Source organism: Thermobia domestica, chromosome 2 (genome assembly GCF_964235325.1).
Source record: "Thermobia domestica chromosome 2, izTheDome1.hap1.1, whole genome shotgun sequence".
Lineage (NCBI taxonomy): Eukaryota > Metazoa > Arthropoda > Insecta > Zygentoma > Lepismatidae > Thermobia > Thermobia domestica.
In genome coordinates this window covers 277,683,241-277,705,065 of record NC_137455.1, presented here as the reverse complement: position 1 = coordinate 277,705,065, position 21,825 = coordinate 277,683,241, and the positions used below count along the sequence as shown (strand labels likewise).

General features: G+C 35.9%; 1 protein-coding gene across 3 annotated transcripts in view; it reads left to right on the top strand.

Annotated features, from left to right (window-relative positions):
• The window catches only part of kuz (zinc-dependent metalloprotease kuz), a 163,245-nt gene that overhangs the window by 126,955 nt on the left and 14,465 nt on the right, over nucleotides 1–21,825 (top strand). For all 3 annotated transcript variants that reach the window (XM_081748743.1, XM_081748742.1, XM_081748741.1), the window contains exons 12-13: nucleotides 8,481–8,597; nucleotides 18,191–18,355. In XM_081748743.1, the coding sequence (XP_081604869.1) occupies nucleotides 8,481–8,597; nucleotides 18,191–18,355 (282 nt within the window). The remainder of the gene's footprint in view (nucleotides 1–8,480; nucleotides 8,598–18,190; nucleotides 18,356–21,825) is intronic.

Here is a 21,825-nt window from a genome sequence, read left to right as displayed (position 1 = left end):
GGTAGGCTTGCAAATGAACTATAATATGGTTGGATCGGCCCCCCTAACTTCAGCCTGCCCCCCCAACATTTTTGGGCTGGCTACGGCCTGCTGCCCAAGCCCGGTTCGGTTATGAATCCAATATGACTGTCATTAATTATGATTCATAAAAATTAGTTTCTTTCGAAATATTGACCCGAGTATCTAGATTTGTAAACGAATACGGACAAAGTAATATCACTTTTACACGTCAATCAAGTTTAAGAATATCTTAAGAAACTACGTGCGTAGCGTCACGATAGAACAGTTTTATGGTTTCTTCTGAATTGAAGGAGGAACTGCACAGAAAGACTAAGAAGTAAGTTCAGTCTTTAAACCATAAATATTTGCTTTATATCCTTTACAATATTATAAGGAAATTTCATAAAGCAATATATTGTTATAAATTAGAATGTAAATAATTTCTTTCGTATTGTAAGAACAGAAACACAACGCAAACACTTGGTTCGATAATTTGAAATTCACAATATATCTTTTGGATTTTCTATGTGTACAAACAGTTTTATGATTTCGACGAACAGTTAATATTACTTTGTGTACAAGCTATTCTATAAAGAATCATACATTTAACTTTATCTATTTATTGGTACGTTTCCAACGTGGTGTAAATTTACTGTGGATCAACTGAATTTTCAAAAATAATGAGTGCTACTTACATGAAAGTTTTATTGGTCTAGATCTTCGTTTTCAGTTTCCATCACCTTTCCACATGTTCCCCTACACATAGAAAAAAAAAAGCAGCACGGCACGCTTACACTTCTACAACGATATCTTGTGGTACATGTCTTTCAGGCCTTTTATAAAAAGAGTTTCCTACATGCCTCGTATACAACTGGAATGGAAGTCCATGTTGAAGAAAGTTCACTTCCATTGTCAGTCCATCCCCAGTTTACTGATGAAGGAATATGTGCTGTCTTCTTTATTGCCTGGCCCCATATTTGTCCAGCTTGGTATGCTGCACACTTGGTGTGAAGAAGCAAGGCATGACAAGTTGGAGGAAGCGTAGTAAGAGGTCTGCCCTTTTCCAAAAAGATTTCTCGCCGGGCTTCATTAACTTTAAATTTTTCATTTGTTTTTGAATATAATACGACAACATATCGTTGCAGTGAATTAAAACAATCTTCGCCTATGTTGATTACAGGGTGTGAAATTGTTAGAAAAGCTGTGGTCACCTCTGGATACAAAAGCCATGTTTTCCATGCTTATAATTTTCCATGTCCAAGAAAGTATGACACTGTATCACATCCTGTAAACGCGTGGGGACCTCGTAAAGGCCAGTGGATTTTTCTTTTCCTAATGCTATTGAAATATGATGAACTGGGAGAAATCAATGATGTTTCTTGGTGCCGAAAGATATCCATAATTCTTCTAAACCGTGTCGCTCAAAGTCGTAAAAAAAACGATACAGCAAGTATTACAACATCTGTGTCTACTGTGCGGATAACTATCTTCTTGTGTCCATTTAATGCTGCATCAAAGCAATGTAACATGATCGTACTATCAGCTTCTTTTAAAAGATTTCCTGATGATTTGTTTGAAAATGTTGGAAGATTTCTTGAAGTTTCTATGTGATATCCATTGCTCGTTGCTACCTCAAAGTTACTTCCTTCCTTTTCACACATAGACTTTCCAAGAAAAAGGAACAGTTCTTTATTTTCGTCATTACGAAGGAAATCGTTCCACTTCCTAGGAATTGGTGTAGTTGGTGTTACTTTTGTCCTTATTCCTACACCCCTGCTTTCTCTCGTGGAAGATTTTATGCTCTTTGAAGAGTATCTATCCCATATCAGATCCACTCGCTTTGCATGGAATGTGTCTGCTTATCTTTGAACATATTCGAAGAAATTACACTGGAAATAATCACAAAATGTTTCTACTGATGCTGGTTGCAAAATGTGAACCAAAACTTCTCCATCAAACAATAAAACATCACAAGAATTAGGAAAGTGTTCTTCTTTGATGTTGTCTTCACTCTCAAAAAGCATAACTAAGTCGGACTTTTTTTGAGGATTGTGAATTATGGCAGAGAGACGGTGGAATTGGTTGACTCTCGTGCTGAAAGAATTCATCCAAGTCAAGTCGTCTTGTTTGACTGACGCGTAGCAAGCGAGAGAATAGCTCAACATCCATCTTAAGTAATTTTATTTCATTTCTGTTTGTTTTATTCTTTTGAAGGGAAGAATGAAGCACTAGAGAAGATTTTTTCATGGGCGAAAAGGATGGCTTGGTACATTCTACTAATCTTTCTTGCAGAAATTCCTTGTACATATTAGACCCTTTTTCTTCTGCTAAATATAGGGATTCAATTATATAACCGCTATAGATGATTCTGGAAGCAACATTAACAAGTCCATTATTTTCTTCAAACGGATTCCCCAATTCGACGAAAACTTCTTTCATCTTTTCAACAGACGATTTAAATCTTTCTTGCATCGACGAGTAACCTTCATGGTGCTTATTATCAGGATCATATTCATTATATGACATTTTGAACTCATTAATTAGTATACTAATTTCTGGTCCCGCTGTCATCCATTTGACAAGAGCATTGTCGTCGTGTAAGAGACCAATCGCCCCGCCATCCCCTTTTATAATTTTGTTATTCTGTTCGTGAGCTTGATCTATAGCTATTGCAAAGAAATGTTTTGATGTCTTTCTTATCACAAAGTAGCCCATTTTGAAAGCATTCTGAATATGTTTCTTCCAACTTCTTCAAATCTAAAATGCGAACGGGAAGCCAACGAGCATAGTTAAGGTGGTCCATTGCGAAAAACAATTCTGCCATTAGTTTTGGTGTTTCAACGTAGAGCTTAAAATTTCCTTGACGTATGACTCTGATGTAAATTAAGAGTAAACTCACGAGACGGTAATATATTATCCAAAACTTAAACGTTGGACACGAAGATTTCTTTTCAGTGTACCAGTCATTGAAAAATTGCCCTGATGAATAATTCTAATATGCATCACGCGCAAATGATGTAAAACTGTAAAAGTAATCTGATGAGCAAAGCGAGCTCTTGTAATGTGAGTTACTTTCAATATACTGTCAGCGGTTCCTGGTGTTGCTACATCTGACTTGTATAAAATTTCTACCCAACCACTTCCATCTAACCATTTGCCTATAAGATGCAGGAAGGCTTGTTCGATGTGTAATCCTCCCAGCATCAGAATTTGATTATCTTCGCCATATAACTCTGACCAATTCTATTGAATTCGTTTCCCCAAGGCAAATAGTGGTTGATCCATTACAAGAACCGGAACTTGTCCTTTGTTGAGTTTGTCTGTAAGTTCTCGTACAACATTCATTTCGTGCCGTATCATAGCAACAGCTTTAGAGTCTTCTTTAAACAACGGAAGCAGGCAGTATATACTTGGCATTTGCAGAGTTTCAGTTTTCGAGGCATGGTGTACAGACCAAGTGCAAGTAGTGTCATTTTTTAAGCATGCTTCAAGCCAACACTCCTAGTTTTTTTCTTCTGCGAAAAATCCACTTCGCGGAAGAACTTTCTCCATAAACTGCGGGTTCTGTTGAGGTAAAACTGGTTCCTTATTAGTGACATAAGCAGGAGGTACTAGAGCATAATTATCTGGGAGAGCAGGAGCAGTTCTTATTTTTATATTCACTTATCCAGTGAGACATGGTCACTCGAATGATAGGATTATCCTTAAAAGGATGTGGGAAAATAGAAATGCTCGTACCATGAAAAGAATCCTTTGATGTTGTGCTAGAAGAATTGTAGTCAATATTATCTAATGCTGCAACGGTTAAAATACCTCGACGAAGAGTGGAAGGACACACCCATTTCTTTACTTTGATTTATCAAGCACTGAGAAAGACTTGAAGATATTTCCTGTACACGTGTAGACGAATTGCCAAGTGAGTGCAATTCATTTATAAGAGATTTTAACGAGTTTTAGCATACATGCTCAGCCCAACATAGAGAGGAAGAGATAGCATGCGATTGCGTTTATGCCTTGCTGCTTCTGTTTCAATATTGCCTGCTTTCTGATGGAAGTTGTAAAATGTAAGTTAAATAATAGTTGAAGTTGCTTGACTTGCGTTGCTATCAGGGGTGACAAATGAACCACAAGGTAACATATGAACAGCATTTATTAGTGAAGGAAGAACGGAATCTTCGTGGCAGTGATTCTCAAATTTTCCTGCAAAATGACTCTTGTGGTTTGCCATATCCTTTCGAAGCATCTTCACAACACGACTTAGTGCCATAGCATCTTCATCAATGTCTTTCTCCAGCTCACTTATTCTGTCAGATCCTTCTGAAAGTAAAACATTCTCTGCCAGACAGATTAGCTGTTAGCTCAGGTCTGTGACGAAAAACCCTTTCACGAAATCTTGTACTATGAACTTCTATTTCTTCTGATTCGGACTTCTTCATAATCGTCATTAACCGTGTTTTGTACAATTTAAGAAGAGCGATCATTTTGAATCGACGACTTCTTGGTAACACAAGAATTGCGTAGCCGCCTCAAACTTTGCCTTTTTGTGTGATTCCGAACTATTCCCACCGAAACATTACACGGGATTTACGCCACTTTTACTTTCAATAGAAATACTTCGAGAATAGTGCAGTTGTTATTACTCCAAGTCTTTTAACCACTCAGTTCTATACAATTCTTTTGACGTATTTCGAAACATGATTTGGAGTTCATTCCTTCCCATACTTACTCTGTGGGGTAGAAGGATGGGGGGAGAGAAAAATGTTTGTTATTACTTTGTCGTACTTGTTTATAAATCTAGATACTGCAATAAATATTTCGAAAAAGACTTATCTTTATGGATGATAATTAATGGCCGCCATATTGGATTCATATAACCGAGCTCGGTCAGGCTGTCTTGTGCTCTGGTGAAAATTAGACTTATGAAGAACACATCACAAGAGAATGATCCGTTTCGTACAATGCAGCATCCATCAGTGATGTTTTATTACGGTAAATGAACTCTCGTTCAAAATTTGGGAAAATCAATCGACTCAACGTGAATCTTTAAATTGTCACAACTTCGTTGTTTATTAACCAATCTGAATGAACAATACACCAAACGAAAGATAATTTAACATTATTTAAAAAGATATACGACATCTTTTTCGATAATCCCAGCCGTTTACTTGTTATTTTAAAAAAATATGAGTAAACTCCATCATAAGAAATGTAAAGTTCAAAATTTAATAATTTCTGTAGGTGTTAATTTCAGTGTTATTTAAAACCTTTTGCTAATTTATTAGACCCTGTTATCTTCTACGTCGTTTAGTTTTTGAATCGTGAAGATTGGACTATTAGTTAAGGAGATATAGGCTTCTAAAACCAACATTATGAATTCGCAGAGGCGGCCATCTTTGATAGCCGCCATATTGGTTTCTGGCTACCTGTCGAAGTGGGGCCACTTCGATTTCTGCTTAGTTGGATCAGGGGAACAACACATCCGAGTGGCACCCTTTTAACACAAAGTGCAGGGTTTGGCCATTTTTTTGCCTTAAGCTCCCCTACTACACCTTGATTATGCCGCTATAACAGTATTTAGCATCGGAAAGCGCCACTATGTAACTTTTCCAGTTGAGGTCGATTTTCGGTGCCATTCTTCAACACGAAGTTCACCACACCTGTCATGGGTTAAGCTGAGATCCAATATATCTACAGGACTGATAATGCCATTCACTTCGCTAAGTAATGCCATTATTGCTTGTGAAAATCGTCACTATAGGTCGGAGGCGATCTCTGTAGTTGATTTACATGAATAACTTAATTTAAAAGCAAACTTAAATTAATGATATCAGAAACGTAATGGCACTCAACACGTAACCGATAATTTTGATTCTCCCTTGATATGGACTTTTAGAATTCTTTCAGTAGTTCCCATGTTTCTTTTGGGTGGGAAGCGAAAATCAAGGAGGACAAACTAGAAGCGGCAGCTAAAATTGAAGAAATTGCAGTGAAAAATTACGAAAATGTAGTAAAACTTTACCACCCATAGTGATAATCCCAACTATAAGAAAGGTTTTCTTGCGATTTTCATGTAAGAAATAGTAAAATTTTTAAAATGTGATCGTTATTTATAGTAAGCAAATGGAAGAAAAATAGACAGGTGTTATTTTAATACTTGATTTGCGTAGTTCAGTTATGTTTTGAACAGCATAGTTCCAGTCTTAACAGTACACAGCGTTTACGCTCGATTCCATTGGATTTGCGTAATACATTTTGTAAAGAACCCCAATAGCAGAACAAGCCGCGATCTGCTATGTGATCGCAGAAAAAATGCCAGAGAGAAAAAAATATCCGACAGAAAAGTATAAAAACATGCCTGCTATGTATAGATGTCTTAAATGTACGGATGACTTGCATAAATATAGTTTGAACTGTTTTTTTACGTCGCGTAAAGAGTTTGAGTATAGCATTGTCTGAGGCCATATGTGAAAGCTGGGGTTCAGTGGTTACTAACGTGATGAAGAAAAGGCAAGCAGCTAAGGATGGACTTAGTGTTGATATTGGAACAACAAATTAACTTATATACATCATCCTAAATTGACCTCCATCAGGATAATTAAAAAAAAAAATCCTTAAAGCTGCTCTCATTACAAAATACGGCGTATCGTATCATAAATATTTTAAATCGAGATCTTTTAGCAGAACTCTTCAAAAAAATTTGACTTCACAGGTTGTAACTCGAACTAGGGATGCCACTGAAAACTGTTTACATGCCTCATGTAACGCTGTAATAAGAGCATGATAGTATCATATGGATTTTTTATTTTGGAATTCCCGCAGAAAATTTCTAACTTACAAAAGCTCATCGCAGAAAGACAAAGAAAGTTCTGCCATCGGGGCCAATCCAATGGAAAAGCTCATTGCAGAAAGACAAAGAAAGTTCTGCCATCGGGGCGTAAATGCTGTGTATTGTTAAGACTGGATGCTATATCTGTTTATATCAGAGATTATCGTAGAGAAGAAAAGCAAGAAAAAGTAAAGTTTGAAATTAGTAGTAGCTTGATTTATCTACATAATGAAAAAAATATATCTGAAATTCAAGAAATTACCTCTTTTTGTGCAACTGCAATCTTATATTAGAGAAGATCGTTTCATGTTATGGTAGTGAATTTGGCACCCTTATCAGGTTTAGAAATATTGCATTTACCAGTCAGTGGTTGTGCTCTATGTATAAGCCCTGACTGGTCGCTATCGCCCTGCATATCTCAACTTCAGTTTTCACTGAAGGGTACCGCATTAAAACATAGTTCGATCAAGTCTGTTCCATTCCTCTTGATACGCTTTCCAAAAACCGTCGTGTGTGGTTGTCGACAGCCCAACACTCATTTCAATTACGGGAACCCACGAAAATCCATATTCAGTGGAATGTCTGTAGAGGGAATTGCAAAAATTCTCGTTTCACGTGACATGCGCTCCATGTACATCACCTCTGGCTTGGCCGTATGATTGGACGCCTTGCCCTAGTGAATGACAATGCGAGATGGGCCGCTGCTATATAAGGATGAAATATCGTGACTGTATAGTAGGTTCAAAATGTTTGTCTGATGATAAGCTGCATTGCTTTAGCCTTTTTGTGTACTCTGTGTAGCATAAGTTTGTTATTAAGTAGCAGTACCACCAGCCATAGAGCCGCACGAAGACTTTCCGCACATCCATAAGCCCAGTCAGAACGATCTCTGGAATCACGGGAACAATAGATGTCCCTCTTTTTATCACATTCCAACAGATATATCCATGCTTCGTCCAAAGTCACATAGGCTTCCACCTCTCCGTGCAGGATGGAGTCTATTGCTTTCCACTTCTCGTCTTCCTCTCCATGATACGTATGAGACAGAGCATATGAACTCGAGCCTTTTTCTTTTTTACAAGATGAAAACTTAATCAATTATGCGATTTTTACGGTCGCAGTAGAGTATTGCACTGCTCTTGCTTTTAGAGATGGTGTGTTTTCATATGTCAAGAAACGCACTTCTTGTACCATATTGAGGGTATTCCGAGGCCTCTAGTATCTATGATGCCCAATATAGGAGCAACACCACGATGCCCGTTTTGTTGCGATTGAGCGGAGCGTTAATCCCTTTCTTTGACACGAAACCTTGTGTCTTACATTGCTCATTGTTCGGGTATAACGTTAAACAGTGTGGAAAAGAACACAAATTAGTCCTTCCAAAAGACCATATTTTTAGTAAGCCATATGACCACTTACACACAAAAGCCGTCCTGCAAGTCAACAGACAACGTTCGAAGTTCCATAATTACATCTCGGGCGTGTTCACGCGTGCTGCTGCCTAGTGGTTTTGGTGTATCCTGGTGATACGTGAAATTAAAGATTTGCTGCATACCCCTCTTTTCAGTTCAATTTTTAAAATTTTAAATTGTTCAGGTATTATTTTTGAATCTTAAGTTCCGAATGCTAGTGTATTTATACTTTCTCCTTTCAGGGCTACTGTGATGTGTTCTATAAGTGTCGAGCAGTAGATGCCGAGGGACCACTAGCCAGGTTAAAAAATCTTCTCTTCAATAAAGAAACGCTTCTTACAATCGCACAATGGATAACAGTAAGTAGTATTAGTAGTTATAAAAAATATATATATTAATTTACGTAATTTGGGTATAAAGTGTAAATAAATCACTGCTTAAAAGAAAAAAACTAAAAAGCTACATCAGTTTATATTCAAATAAAACACAATCTTCTTCATTCGTTTTGGGAGGCCCGGGTTCGATTCCCGGCGGGAGCTCATGTGGTTCGGATTCCACGTTAATCAGTAGGTCCACGTCTCATATAGCCTCGCTGCTGAAAGGGACGCTAAACTAAAATCAACTCAACTCAAATTCTTCATTCGTTTATCCGAAGTATTTAACACCACGTTTCGAGTTAAAGCATAACTCAAATTTGTATGTTTAGGAAAATATCTAGGAAGATGAAAACAATTACTGTTAAAAGGAGTAATTAGTACACAGGCGTAATTCAATGAGAAACAAATGAGGAGTTAGTTACCTGATTGAAGCAAGCATTACCGAAGCTTCTACTTTTCGACCCAATTAGCATTTGTGTGTGTCCGTCTGTCTATTTCACGATAACTCTAGTAAAGCTTATCCAATTTTGATGAATTTTCGTGTGTACCTTCCTTTTAGTTACATAATTCATCCTGTTGTTTGGGGTTACAATCGATCAAGTATAACGGGGGTAAATTCAACTCCATGTTACAAGTCTGGGGGGCGCGGTGGCTTAGTGGTAGAGCGTTCACCTCCGGTGCTTGGGGTCCCTGGTTCGATCCCAGCTCGCGCCGTGTGGACTTTGGTGGACAAACACCGTGCTCGTGGGTTTTCTCGGGGTTCTCCCGTTTCCTCCCACCTTCTTCATTGCACCATTTCATTCATTTCTCATCATCACCGTCTCCTTTAGCCTAACCTGCATAACCGTGGGACGTAAAATTCAAAGATTTCATTTCGTTTTACATGTTAAAAGTTTACACATGTACACTCATGTTCAAAATTATTGTCGCATGTCTATAAATATGTTGTTGTAGGAATCTAATTTGATAACGAATTCGCCTGGAATTTCTTACAATGTTAGTATGTGTATAATCGGCAAAGATATGCATGTGGCAAATTTCATGTCAAAAGACCAGTAAATAAGAACAGTAAAACGATAATAAAACTTCCTTGTCCATTTAGCAACATTTTGTTTTACTCATTCTAATTTTCATATTTATAATTCTTTTCCTATGAAATTTACCACAGATATATATATATATTTCCCTATTATACACATAGTATCAGTATTAAAGTACCCTGCGAAATCATTATCAAATTATATTCATACAAGAAGTGCGACAATCATTTTGGACATGAGTGTACATGAAAGACAATTTCCCAATTAAAAAAAAAAAAAAATCGGTTATTACAGAATTTAGTGTACATTTTCTTTATGGCATTGTGAGTATCTCCCAAGAACGAGAATGTGAATTAACTTGCTCCTCTTTCCCGAATATCATAAATATGTCCCATAATAATTTTCGTTCAAAAGTGTTCAATTTTGGCATAATATGTTATTCCCTGTGCTAGGTTAAAATAAGTTAAAATAGTGGATTTAGCCTCCTGTCCCTCTTCCCTCGTTTTGTTTTAGACTTCAGCGATAAATTTGCTAAAATTCATTCGGTTTTCATACTATATAATGTGCATTTCCGCAATCCCCAGTACTTGGGATTAAAATTAATGAAAAATGAGTGATGAATTCACCTTGTCAGTTGTAGTATGGATTCTTTTCCCCCTCCCCCAATAATATATAAATATTCATTTTTTTCCATTACAACTCTTCAAACCCCACCCTTCCAGTATGTCGTGCATTTTCATTAGGCTTGCCGAACATTCACCCTACGTGAAGCTGAAACCAGTACAGAACAACAGAAACCTTCTCTCATTCGGTTTGGATACAATATTTTGTATATTTTTTTACTATTTGCCGAAGTCCCTTGTCCTTGAAATTAGAATAAGTTAAGAATGAGCGGTGAATTCAGTTCCCCATATATTACGGATTACTCTCCAATTAAAAAATATGTTTCAAAATACAGTAGGAAATCGAAAATCCGAACTAATTGGGACCACAGGTAGTTCGGATTTTCGAAAATGACCAAGAAAATGCCATTTAGGCTTAATTATACTGTACGGTATGCTCTTTGATCGATACGGTAGTTATACAGTATATACAGTAATTACAATACCGTACGTAAGGCTACTTACATTTAATGTTTCTGATGAACCTACTCGTACACTAAATTATACTGTTCTTGTAACTCACACTAAAACTTAACTTGTATAGGCCTAAGGGAAAATAAAAATATGTATGACAAACAATTACATATGAATGAGCTTTTGTAAAAGCATTCACTTCACACAACGCCGACGGACAACTCTATTGTTTGTTCATCGCTAGCGCTAAAACAAAATGTAAAAAAGCTTCTAGGGACCGCGTTCGATTATCGACGTCCTACTGTAATAATAATAATAAATTTGCTTTAAGGGAATTCGACGCATATTTTCCTTGAGCTACGCAATGATTCCTTCTGAGCAATGTTTTAAAAAACGAGCAGTAAAGATTAAAGGGTTATTTAATCCTCTCCCGATTTAGAAAAGAAGTATCACGATAAAGTTTATTCCATTCTGGCACACTATGGTATATGGCAGTTCCACAACATTCTAAAGTAAGTTCCACAGTTCTAAAGTATGACAGTTTCACAACATCTGCAACACAGGTGGGTCATTCCACTTCTGATCAACCAAGGCTTTTAACCCACTATCTCAGATTTGGATGAAATTTGGTAGTTATTAAACTTTTTATGCTGATAGCAAGTATATAAATTTTATTATATACTTGAAATTTTATTTGAAGTGTGGCACGAACAATAGGCATTTCTTCTTTGTGCACAAAGAAAAACTTAGTGCTAATGTTTTCTTCACAGAAATGAAACATAAAAGCACATGGATTTATTTGATAAGACAATGGTCTTTGAAGGTTTGCTTTTGTAACAATTCGCTTAACAGTCCCACCAATTCCATCGCATGGGGAATTTGCATGCCTGGTAGAAGAAGAAAAAAAAAAGCCACCATACCATGGAAATCACTTTGCGTGAAAGTGAAGATTTAAGAAGGCTTTACAGTTTTTATACTGGGCTCCACACTCATCAGTGAAATATTCCACTTTTGTATGAGGAAACTTTTGTGTATATGAAAAAACTTTTGTTTTGAATCCGACATGACCAGTTTGTGTGTTTGAAAGGCGGTTGGTATGTCGTGTTCCGTATCATCTGAAAGAATGGACTAACTTTTGTATTGAATATTCATAATTAGTTGGGGGAATCACATTGGAATACAATAATTTCCTTAATTCTAACATTAACAGTATATACTACATTAGAACAGCAGCATAAGACTTCACTTGTTATAGATATCCTAGCTGATACGCCCTCCGTTGTGCGGGGTAAGCAATATTTGGAAGATGTTCAAATACATCCACTAACTCTGACTTTCGGAAAGATTGGGAGCGTTGAATCATGTAGTACTTTTTCAAGTGTCATTGACATTTTCAAAGAAAGAAAGAAAATCAAATTTCGCTATTGTTTGGAAATGAGAGCAGAGTGAATACGGGTTTTGAACACTATGTACAGCTTAGAAGGGTGTCAAACACATAGTGTTCTATATAATTGAATATATATATATATATTGTTTTCATGAAATTGGTAGTTCAAAATATGAAATCTTTGAGTTTTACGTCCCACGATTATGCCAGTTAGGCTTAAGGAGACGGTAATTATGGGAAATAAATGAAATGGTCTAATGAAGAAAGTGGGAGGAAACGGGAGAACCCCGAGAAAACCCACGCACACGGTGTTTGTCCACCACAAAGTTCACTTGGTGGGGGCTGGGATCGAACCCAGGACCCCAAGCACCAGAGGTGAACGCTCTACCGTTGAACCACCGCGGACCCCAATTGGTAATTCAGTATTTGGTCCACACGATTTCGTATATTTGTAATGTCGCAGGTAATAATGCAAAGTGTGGGACAGATACGTCTAATGCTGTGACAGTCAACCCTGAAATTGGTTGGACGCCCTGATAACTGGGTTGCTTGGGAGGAGTGGTAATGCTCATAGCCGTATTTTCAGGATACCAAAGAGAACTTATACCATTTTGGGGGGGGGGGATGTTAAATCTTATGGAAGTTATTGGAAAAAAGTTTATTTCTCAGTCAGTTGCCAACACTGACTGGGATATATCTTCAGTGCTTGGATGGCCCATCACAATTTTTGTATATGTGAAACTAGATGTAATAAGCTTTCAAACAAAAACAAATTCATTGAAATCCATTATGGGGATTTTGGGGAAAGATTTAAAGTTTACAAAATGCCGTTCTAGGTTTTTTTTTTTTTCCCTCAAAATGTTACCTTTCTAAATGTTCTGTCAGTTCTACGGAAATTTTTTCATTTTTTTTTTTTTTTTTCATGGTAGACAATTTCAAGACAATCTGAATTTTTAAAAAAAATCATGTTTCTAGCATTAATAGGAACCGAAATATGAAATATGATTTTTTTTTTTTTGTGTGTGTGTGTGTGTGTGTTCTTACAAAACTGGGAAATATCATGTCGTGACTCTTAAAAATATCATGTCGTAAATCATTTTTGAAACGCAATAAGTTCTGAACCGCTGATGCTATTGCAATAAAATTTACGTACTTGCAATCAGCATAAAAAGTTTTATAACTCTACCAAATATCATCCAAATGTGCGATAGTGGGTTAAATTTACCCAAAATTTTGTTTGAATTGAAGTGCAATGACCCAGGTTTGAAGAAGATAAACACAGGTGGGAGGGTAATTAAGTCAGGGCAGGTGGCCGACAGATGACGCCCGGGGAAGTACGACTCAGGTGGCTTCACATGCAAACAATGAACTTTAGTACTTTCACTTTAAGTATAAATTTATCTGCTCTGCAGATATCTCTTTCAGTTAGTGTCTGATGAAGATAACGTTAAGTTGTCGAAACCGTTACACTGTATTCTAGTTTTTAATAGATAAGTGTATATACTCTGGTCAGAAGTGTTAATTATTCCTTTAGTGATTTTTTAAAGTTTAATGTCTTACAGTTATGCCTGAAGGAGAAGAGTGATTAATGAAAGTGAATGGTGGTAAATTTTTGTGCTCCCAACGAGGATCGAACTCAGGACTGTGTACATCAAAGGTACATGTGCTAGCCACTAGACAAACATAGAGGCCTGCACCTGTAATGAGTCCTTCAGTTTCAACACTTAAACAATGAGTATATTGTTTCGTGATTCCGTTGAAGTAACGCAATCATAGCTCTCAGTGCACTGCTTCAGGGGGAAAAAATAGTATGTTATTTTATTTGTAATTTAATAGGTTTTCAGACACCGGTACTATGTATCAATTAGTTCATTTGTAGTGTAATAGGCTTTCAAACGCCGGTACATTTTTATCGGTATTGTGTACATGTCGGAAATAAAAGAGGAAAATTCAAGGACATTCCCTTACTGAAATTTCAAATATCATTTAAAATTCATTTCTGTACCAAGAAGTGTGGGGAAAATAACCCTAAAAATTATCGTGAGTGACATGGAATGTCATATGCAAGTTTCAGCACAATATCAATACTGTCATCTGTTCTGTAGTTTTTTTAAAGTCAGTAAAAGCGTAAAATGCATGAAATGGATGTATTTGCGTTCATAAATACAAAAACAATGCGAATCATAACTCGTTTTACTCGTAATGAAACACACTTTCAAATGATAACTAATGTCGAATGGGTATAGCGTTACCAGCGGAGGATGAGGGAGAGTGGAATAAACACATTTATCGACAATACGGCTCCAAAAATGAATTTTTATTTTTTCCCATAAGCGTCATACAAGGGCTGGCTAAGAAGTAGCGGCAGTACTGCTAATTCTTATCTGGTTTTATTGGCAGAAGTATAAGTTAACAGATACATTATTTCAACATAATTGCTTGCCACGTTCATGACATTTGTGATGCCTGTAGAAGCTGTCGTGTGCTATCTTAGTCAGAGTGACCACCCTATTGTACCGATGATGGCTTCTCTTGCGTTATAATGCTTTGCGTGAAGTTGTTCGTTCATCTAGGTGATCGTAATCACACAGATTCATATCCAGGGAATACAGCAAATGTTTGAATACCTCACCGGCAGTTAACGCTGTGTGACATCTAGTTCCTTTCTCTTGAGTGTGGAATGAAAGTGATGTTAGTGCAGTGATGCTCGCCTGCCCATGATGTACAGAATGGTACAGGACTACCTCAAGGATACCGTATACCGTAATGAATATCACCTTCACATCCCACCTTGCGCAAGACGCCCTTTCTTTAAACAAGGAAATCCAAGATACTACCATTCACTGAATTGCCGCATCAAACGTAGTTTATATGAGTGAGTCGAGGCTTCGTCCATAGTGTCTATCTATGCAGGAAAATTGTTACCTTCCTTCTTGTGCGGTTCAGTAAATCCTGTGCAATTTCATAACATAGTCATATTTTTTGCACCTTGGTGGTAATTTGATGGAAGTGTACCGCACTTCAGCTGTGCTGAACCCAAGACTGTTGTGCAGGGTGTGAAGCACGATTTGCAGCATACGGGTACTTCCGTGGCTAACTCATGCATAGTCCATCGGGGAAAGAAAAAAATTGTTTGTTTGGGACTTCTCGAACCACACCACTGCCTTTCCAAAACACTCTAACCCGTTCATATCACTGTTCAATTGTTTCACGCATTCCTGGACACACTAGCCATTTCCAACTTCGCTATTGATCCATCCATGTTCCATTTTCGTAAACTTCACGTTAGGGCTCTCGAAATCTTCACTATTACTTCACTACAATATTTAATTGAATAAGACATAATTGTTCCCACTCGCCCCGTTTACTTTTCTAATTTTTCCATTGTCATTTACAGAATATCTCACCTGACAGCATGTTGTCACTACATTTATTTTTATTGCTTGATGTATTTGTATTTACGTCATGCGGCTTGTACAAGCTGAAACAGAACCACAGTAATGTGTTCAATGCTTTCTACCCAGTATGTGTAGAAATGTTATTCGTAACACCTAAGTATATTTTTTCCTCGTAGTCATAATTGAACTATAAATCCCTTGATATCACTATTAATCGTTCTCTGCAGGTGTGAGGCACAATAATGATATATATATATATATATATATATATATATATATATATATATATATATAGATAGATAGATAGATAGATAGATAGATAGATAGATAGATATATAGATATAGATATATATATATATAGATATATAGATATAGATATATAGATATAGATATAGATATTGCAATATCAACAGAAACATTTACCAATATGTACATTTAAGCTTGACGCTTAAATAATATGTGGACTCTTTGCTGGTTGCAAGATATATGCTGGGAATTTAAAATGCAAGAAACAAAGCAAGCATATTTTAAGATTTTTCATGCATTACATAATTTGTTTTTACAGGAAATATAATCATTTTTAAGAACATAGGTTGAACCTGGCGTTTAAGGCTTAAAAATAGAAGTCATTGGGGAAAGACTAAATGATTATGATGGATGAAGAAGCACTTTGCTGTTAGTATCCTGAAATAAGTATTATCAAATTCCGGATTGGTATGGCGGTAGTCTCAAGGGAACAAAGTCTGACTGTAAGAATTTCGATCGATGTTGGCACACTACAGGAAACAATTACCTATTCAAATGCGGAACAATGTACGGTCCAGTAATCGTTTGCCCTTTGAGTGTAGGATCAGGCGAAATTAGTCTTATTTATTCCCCCTCAGAAGATAATATGAAGAAATTTCTCATTGGAATGCTCCTTGAGAGGAAGCACTACATGATTTGTCGTTTTTCTGGGGTGAAAAAGGGAATAAATATTACACCCATTACGATAAGGAATTTGAAGAATTGTCCGTTGATTGCTCAGTTATTTGCCAGAAGGCAATTGGCAGCTCTCGTACGGAAGTTTGTACCCTTCAAGAAACATTTTCCCTCTTCCAATTGTGCAAGAAGATTCTTTGTTTTCTTTCCTTGCTGAGGACAGTATTCTGTGTGACAGTGATACCATATGTACCGTGTCATGCGAAAACGAACTAAGCGCCACTTTCATACTTTTAAGAAAATTACGTTTAAAGGTTGATGTCCAGCATTAAAGTAGCCGTAATCTAAAGTGAAATTATGTTTCTTTTTTTGGAAAGGTGTTGGTTTTCCTCTCTTTTCGATTGTGCAAAACGTTCTAATGCTTATCAGGAACCAATCGTCGCATTTACGTGGATTTTCAAAATTTGGCGCTTAGTTCACTTTTGCATAACACGGTACATATATCCTATTATTATTTTGTGCTAGCAGAAGTGTCCGACTTCGCACGAGAGGAATAATGTTTACACACAGTATTTGGAAACAGAACTGGATAGAATAAATAGCAGCAAGCAATGCCGAAAGCTGACGTTCACGTTCTTTACTAAACTTGGGATAAAATGTCATCTGAATTGTCACTAATCAGTTCAGCATGCCCGAAAACTATGGATTCGACATTAATCACGATCATTTTGGACATTTTACCTTCCCTCCCTTTATACCAGTGGGAGCTGAATTTGGATTTAGATGGCATCGGATGTGTCACTATTCATCTCAGCGACCTCGAAAACTATGAAGTTACATTAACATCGGTCGTTTTAAATTATTTTTACATATCACCTCTCTCCACCCCCTTAGGATACTAGGAATGTCTTACCTCCTTTTTTCTTTTTCTTTTAAAAGATTGTAAATCATTTGTGTATGTCCACCTGTTTATAAAAATGGGTTCACATACCAAGTTTTGTCTTCCTAACACGAGAAACTTATGAGATTTTTTTTTTTTCATAAATTTTAAACCTCATCTTCCTCTTTGAACAATCCTCCTCCTCCGTTAGAATACGCATCAAAAATTTCTAAATAGCTTACGATCTCTTCGATAGATTACTTAGAAATTTAGCAAGCGAACGGTGTTGATTTGTACGTCGGACAAACATACATACTTACCTACCTTTATTTTTATATGCAGGGTTAGTTTGCCTTCCATATTATAAGATATAGTTGTATATTAAGATAGTAGGTTCTCAGCTTTTTCACCTCATAGCTATTAAAAAGATACTTCACCTAGCATCATCTTCGAGATCTATCCGACGTGAGTGAATTTTCAGATAGATAATGCTTTCAATAGAGCTACTTTTTATTAAGAAGAAAATTCTCTTAACTAATTAGTTCATTTTACAATTTAAATTATGATCATAAGCAAACTCGTATTGGTGTAAAAAATGCAATTGCAGTAGTTACTAAGATCGGTAGTATTTGTGAAACCATTTACATGGTATCGTGGAGTTTGTATCTGCACAATTTACAATAAGGAAATCACAGTGAAGATAGGTTTCGTACTACATACAGAACTTATAGAAGAATGCCATGAAAGAAACGAAGAATGTGATTAATTAGAATTTGTTTAACTTTTTTAAAAGTAAATCTTAAGAATTGTTTTACTCTTCTATGTAAATTTAAAGATGGCGTATCATTGTTTTATGTTCTGTTTTTTTAATAGGAATACTGGTGGGCTGTTCTACTGATGGGCATAGCATTCATAATTTTCATGGGCCTGTTCATCAAGTGTTGTGCTGTACATACACCTTCATCGAATCCAAAGAAGCCTCCAGCACGTAGATTTAGTGAAACGCTTCGTCGACCAATGAATACTCTTCGAAGAATGGTAATAATGGTGAAATACTGTTCTATGTGAAATGTGTTCATTATTCATAAATTTCTCATTATTTTTGTCAGTATTGTCACTTGTGAATATTGTTTAGTTCACAAAATTTTAATTTGTGGTTTTTGTAGTTACTTAGCGATAATGAAGTGGTGAGAGCACCTGAAACTGCTGGAAACAACTACAGCGTTAATAACCAGTCGAAATTGTTGAATATCATTGTGTTACACATTTGAAAACAATCGTCTAATGACTGAAGTAAATGTGATTATCTACTATAAGTCGATGGTGGTAATTTAAACATGATATCTTTGTCAAGTCATTATGCCACGTCAAGTTTATTACGAAAATGCATATACGTAATAAATAGGTTATAATATTTTGCAATCATCTACTATTAACATCTCTATAAGATTATTATAGTCATATGAAGATGGTAATGAATATTCATTTTGTGATGATGTGAAAGAAGCATCCTATTCAAAAATAAATAAAGAAAATTGTAAGTTTGTATATATATATATATCCTAAGTTGAATATATATACAAACTTACAATTTTCTTAACAATATATACAACTTACAATATATATAAAACCCGAAACAGGTAGCAGTACACTTTCTTCTCAACACAGCTTCAACGTATCTAATAAATGTAGAAAAATCTTCGACTTAAACTAGTCAAGTATTTACATTGCAACTTACTAATGTATGTTATATTGTCATGACTAAGGTTAAAATGAAAACAGTAATTGGAGACAATATGAAAAAGTATATTTGAAAACACATCATCATCAGTTATCTTTCTATAGTTTCACATGATATTCTGCGACGTTTTCAGGGACTTCAGATAAGGTTCTGAAATTAAGGATCGTTCTTCACTGACTTCAGTAAAACTTAATTATTAGTTTGTTTTTTTTAAATCCAACTTAAAACTTCTTATTAAAAAAAAATAACTTTTACAAGCTACAGAAATTCCTTTGTTAACCGAAATTCCCACGCTGAAGTCTATAAAGATAATGTGAGGTGCAAGAACGCGTATATAGGTATAATGAATCGTAACAGTTGCACAAGAGTTAAGGAACGCTTTGGAAACTTGAAACGGGGTGATGTTGCTGTTTCTGGCTTTTCTACACTTGTAAAAGTTACAAAACATTGTATTACATAAAGCATATTTACAGACAGGAAAAAAGTATTTAAACCATAATTTAGTATTTAAAAAACAAACATGGATAAAAGGACTTTAGACAAGGAGTGAGATCTTTATAAGCAACTTTATTTACAGTGGTTTACAATCTTCATGGCATACAGCAGTGGTGTAGGCCTATATATGTGGCAACAGAATCTTACATCTGCATCAGTACATTATTTAACTCAATTCGACAATACAGAGAAAACAATAGAAAGTAGTTGGTAACAATTATGAGTAATTCTTTAACCCGTTTTTGCCCGAATTTTTTTACTTTCGATTTTTTTTTTTTTTTTTTTTTTAATGTGTGGTTTTCTGAATGAGGCTTCTATTTGTACGATTAACATTAAATTCTGCCACTTTTCGTAATTAATTCGCCTATATGGCCATGTTCCAATATTGGAACACCAGGAACGAACGGAACCAGTAGTAGTTGTTCCAATATTGGAATACCAGGAATGAACGGTACCAGTAAGATTTTTCCTAAACTTTGACATTACGAACGAATGTGACAGTAATGTTTGATATATATGTCATTTATTCTACAAACAGAACACCCCTCCATATCTCTACATTAGCTAGAAACAAATATCGTTGTAAAACAACCTATAATTTTCATATTTTTATTTTGCAGATGTACTTCGTACAAATATTATAGTATGAAATATAGTACGAACAGTATAAAATGTAAATGTGTATTACAGTATATGAATATACATATTCTTTAATGATGCTAAATTATGTATCCTATAGTTCTTATAGGGAGGATAGAAATAAAATATTAACATATTAAATTTTCAGCTATATGCAAAATCAATATAGATTGATATTTAGGAAACTTGATTTTCTTCCTGATAGATCTGACCAATTCAAGAACTGAAATTACATTTGAGTGTGGTAAGGTTTGGAGCCGGAGCTATCCAGTGATCAGAAATGTCATATCTTAGACCTCTAGGGATGCATGACAGAAATTCCTTACTTGTTTTCGCCCTTCCGCTTGAAGATGGTGGAGATCTATATTTCTCCAAATATGTTTGGACTATTCTTCTTGTGATGCCGAGATAATCTAATGATGGGCTTGTTTCTTTTTTCCTGTAGAGTTGTCAAGCATTGTTGAAAGAGGTATCATTACAGAACGCAAAAACAGGCCACCGCCAGTTTCTGGATCTGATTGAAATTCTGTCGCTTTCAGTGTTTTCATCCATCCTATCCACTCTTCCCATTAATCTGTTCTACTTTGAAACAGTACTAGGTTGTAGAACTGGTAATTTCTTCTACTCCTTAGCAATCCATCTCTTTGCAGAAGCAACAGTCTCCACATCATCGCATGTAGTTACCAAATGAACTACCGGTTGTCATTCTATTCCACCACTATGTATTTGCTAGCTGCGTCGGTTTTGAAATCAAATGCCCCACTACTTTCTTTCTATAGTTCCTGTGGATCTTTTAGTGGGCAATGCTCTATTCGGTTCTTCATAATGGTTCCAGAGTAACCAGTACCAATTCTGCTAACTCACTTGCTAATGAAAGTGATGAAAATAATCTATCCCATATATCTTGAAATCTTTTAGAAGGCAATTTGTCAACTGCATTACAACATATTCTCCCAAGCCAGTGTCTTTAGGTCTTTTACATCTCGTCCAACATATGGCTGGAATTGTACAAGGTACCCATTAGGTTCAAACATACACCACACAAAAAAGAAACGAATTGTCACACAAATACTCGGTTATAATAATAATAATAATAATAATAATAATAATAATAATAATAATAATAATAATAATAATAATGATAATAATAATAATAATAATAATAATAATAATAACCTCTTACGACTAAATTGTTAACGCTCTAGCCATTGGTGTGCCAAGTGAACTTTGTGGTAGGCAAAAACCGTGAGCTTGGGTTTCCTGGAGGTCTCCCGTTTCCTCCCACTTTCTTCATTCCACCATTTCATTCATTTTTCATCATCACCGTCTCCTTTAGCCTAGCCGGCATAAGCGTGGGACGTAAAACTCGAAAACTTCATTTTCGCATTTAGTGCAAGAGACCCAAGTTCGATTCCTGGTGAGAGTACGTGTGATTCAAAACCCATGTTAAGCTCTAGGTGTAGTCTCATAGAAGTTTGCTGTTGAAGAGAAGTGGTTTTTGTTAAATTAAAAAAAAATTAAAACCATCGGACACCTCTGTAGAATGTATAATCCTATTTCAAAGGGAATTTAACCCCGGGCACAGTGCACGAAACACATGCTGATAGTAACTAGTTCAGTACTGGATGATACA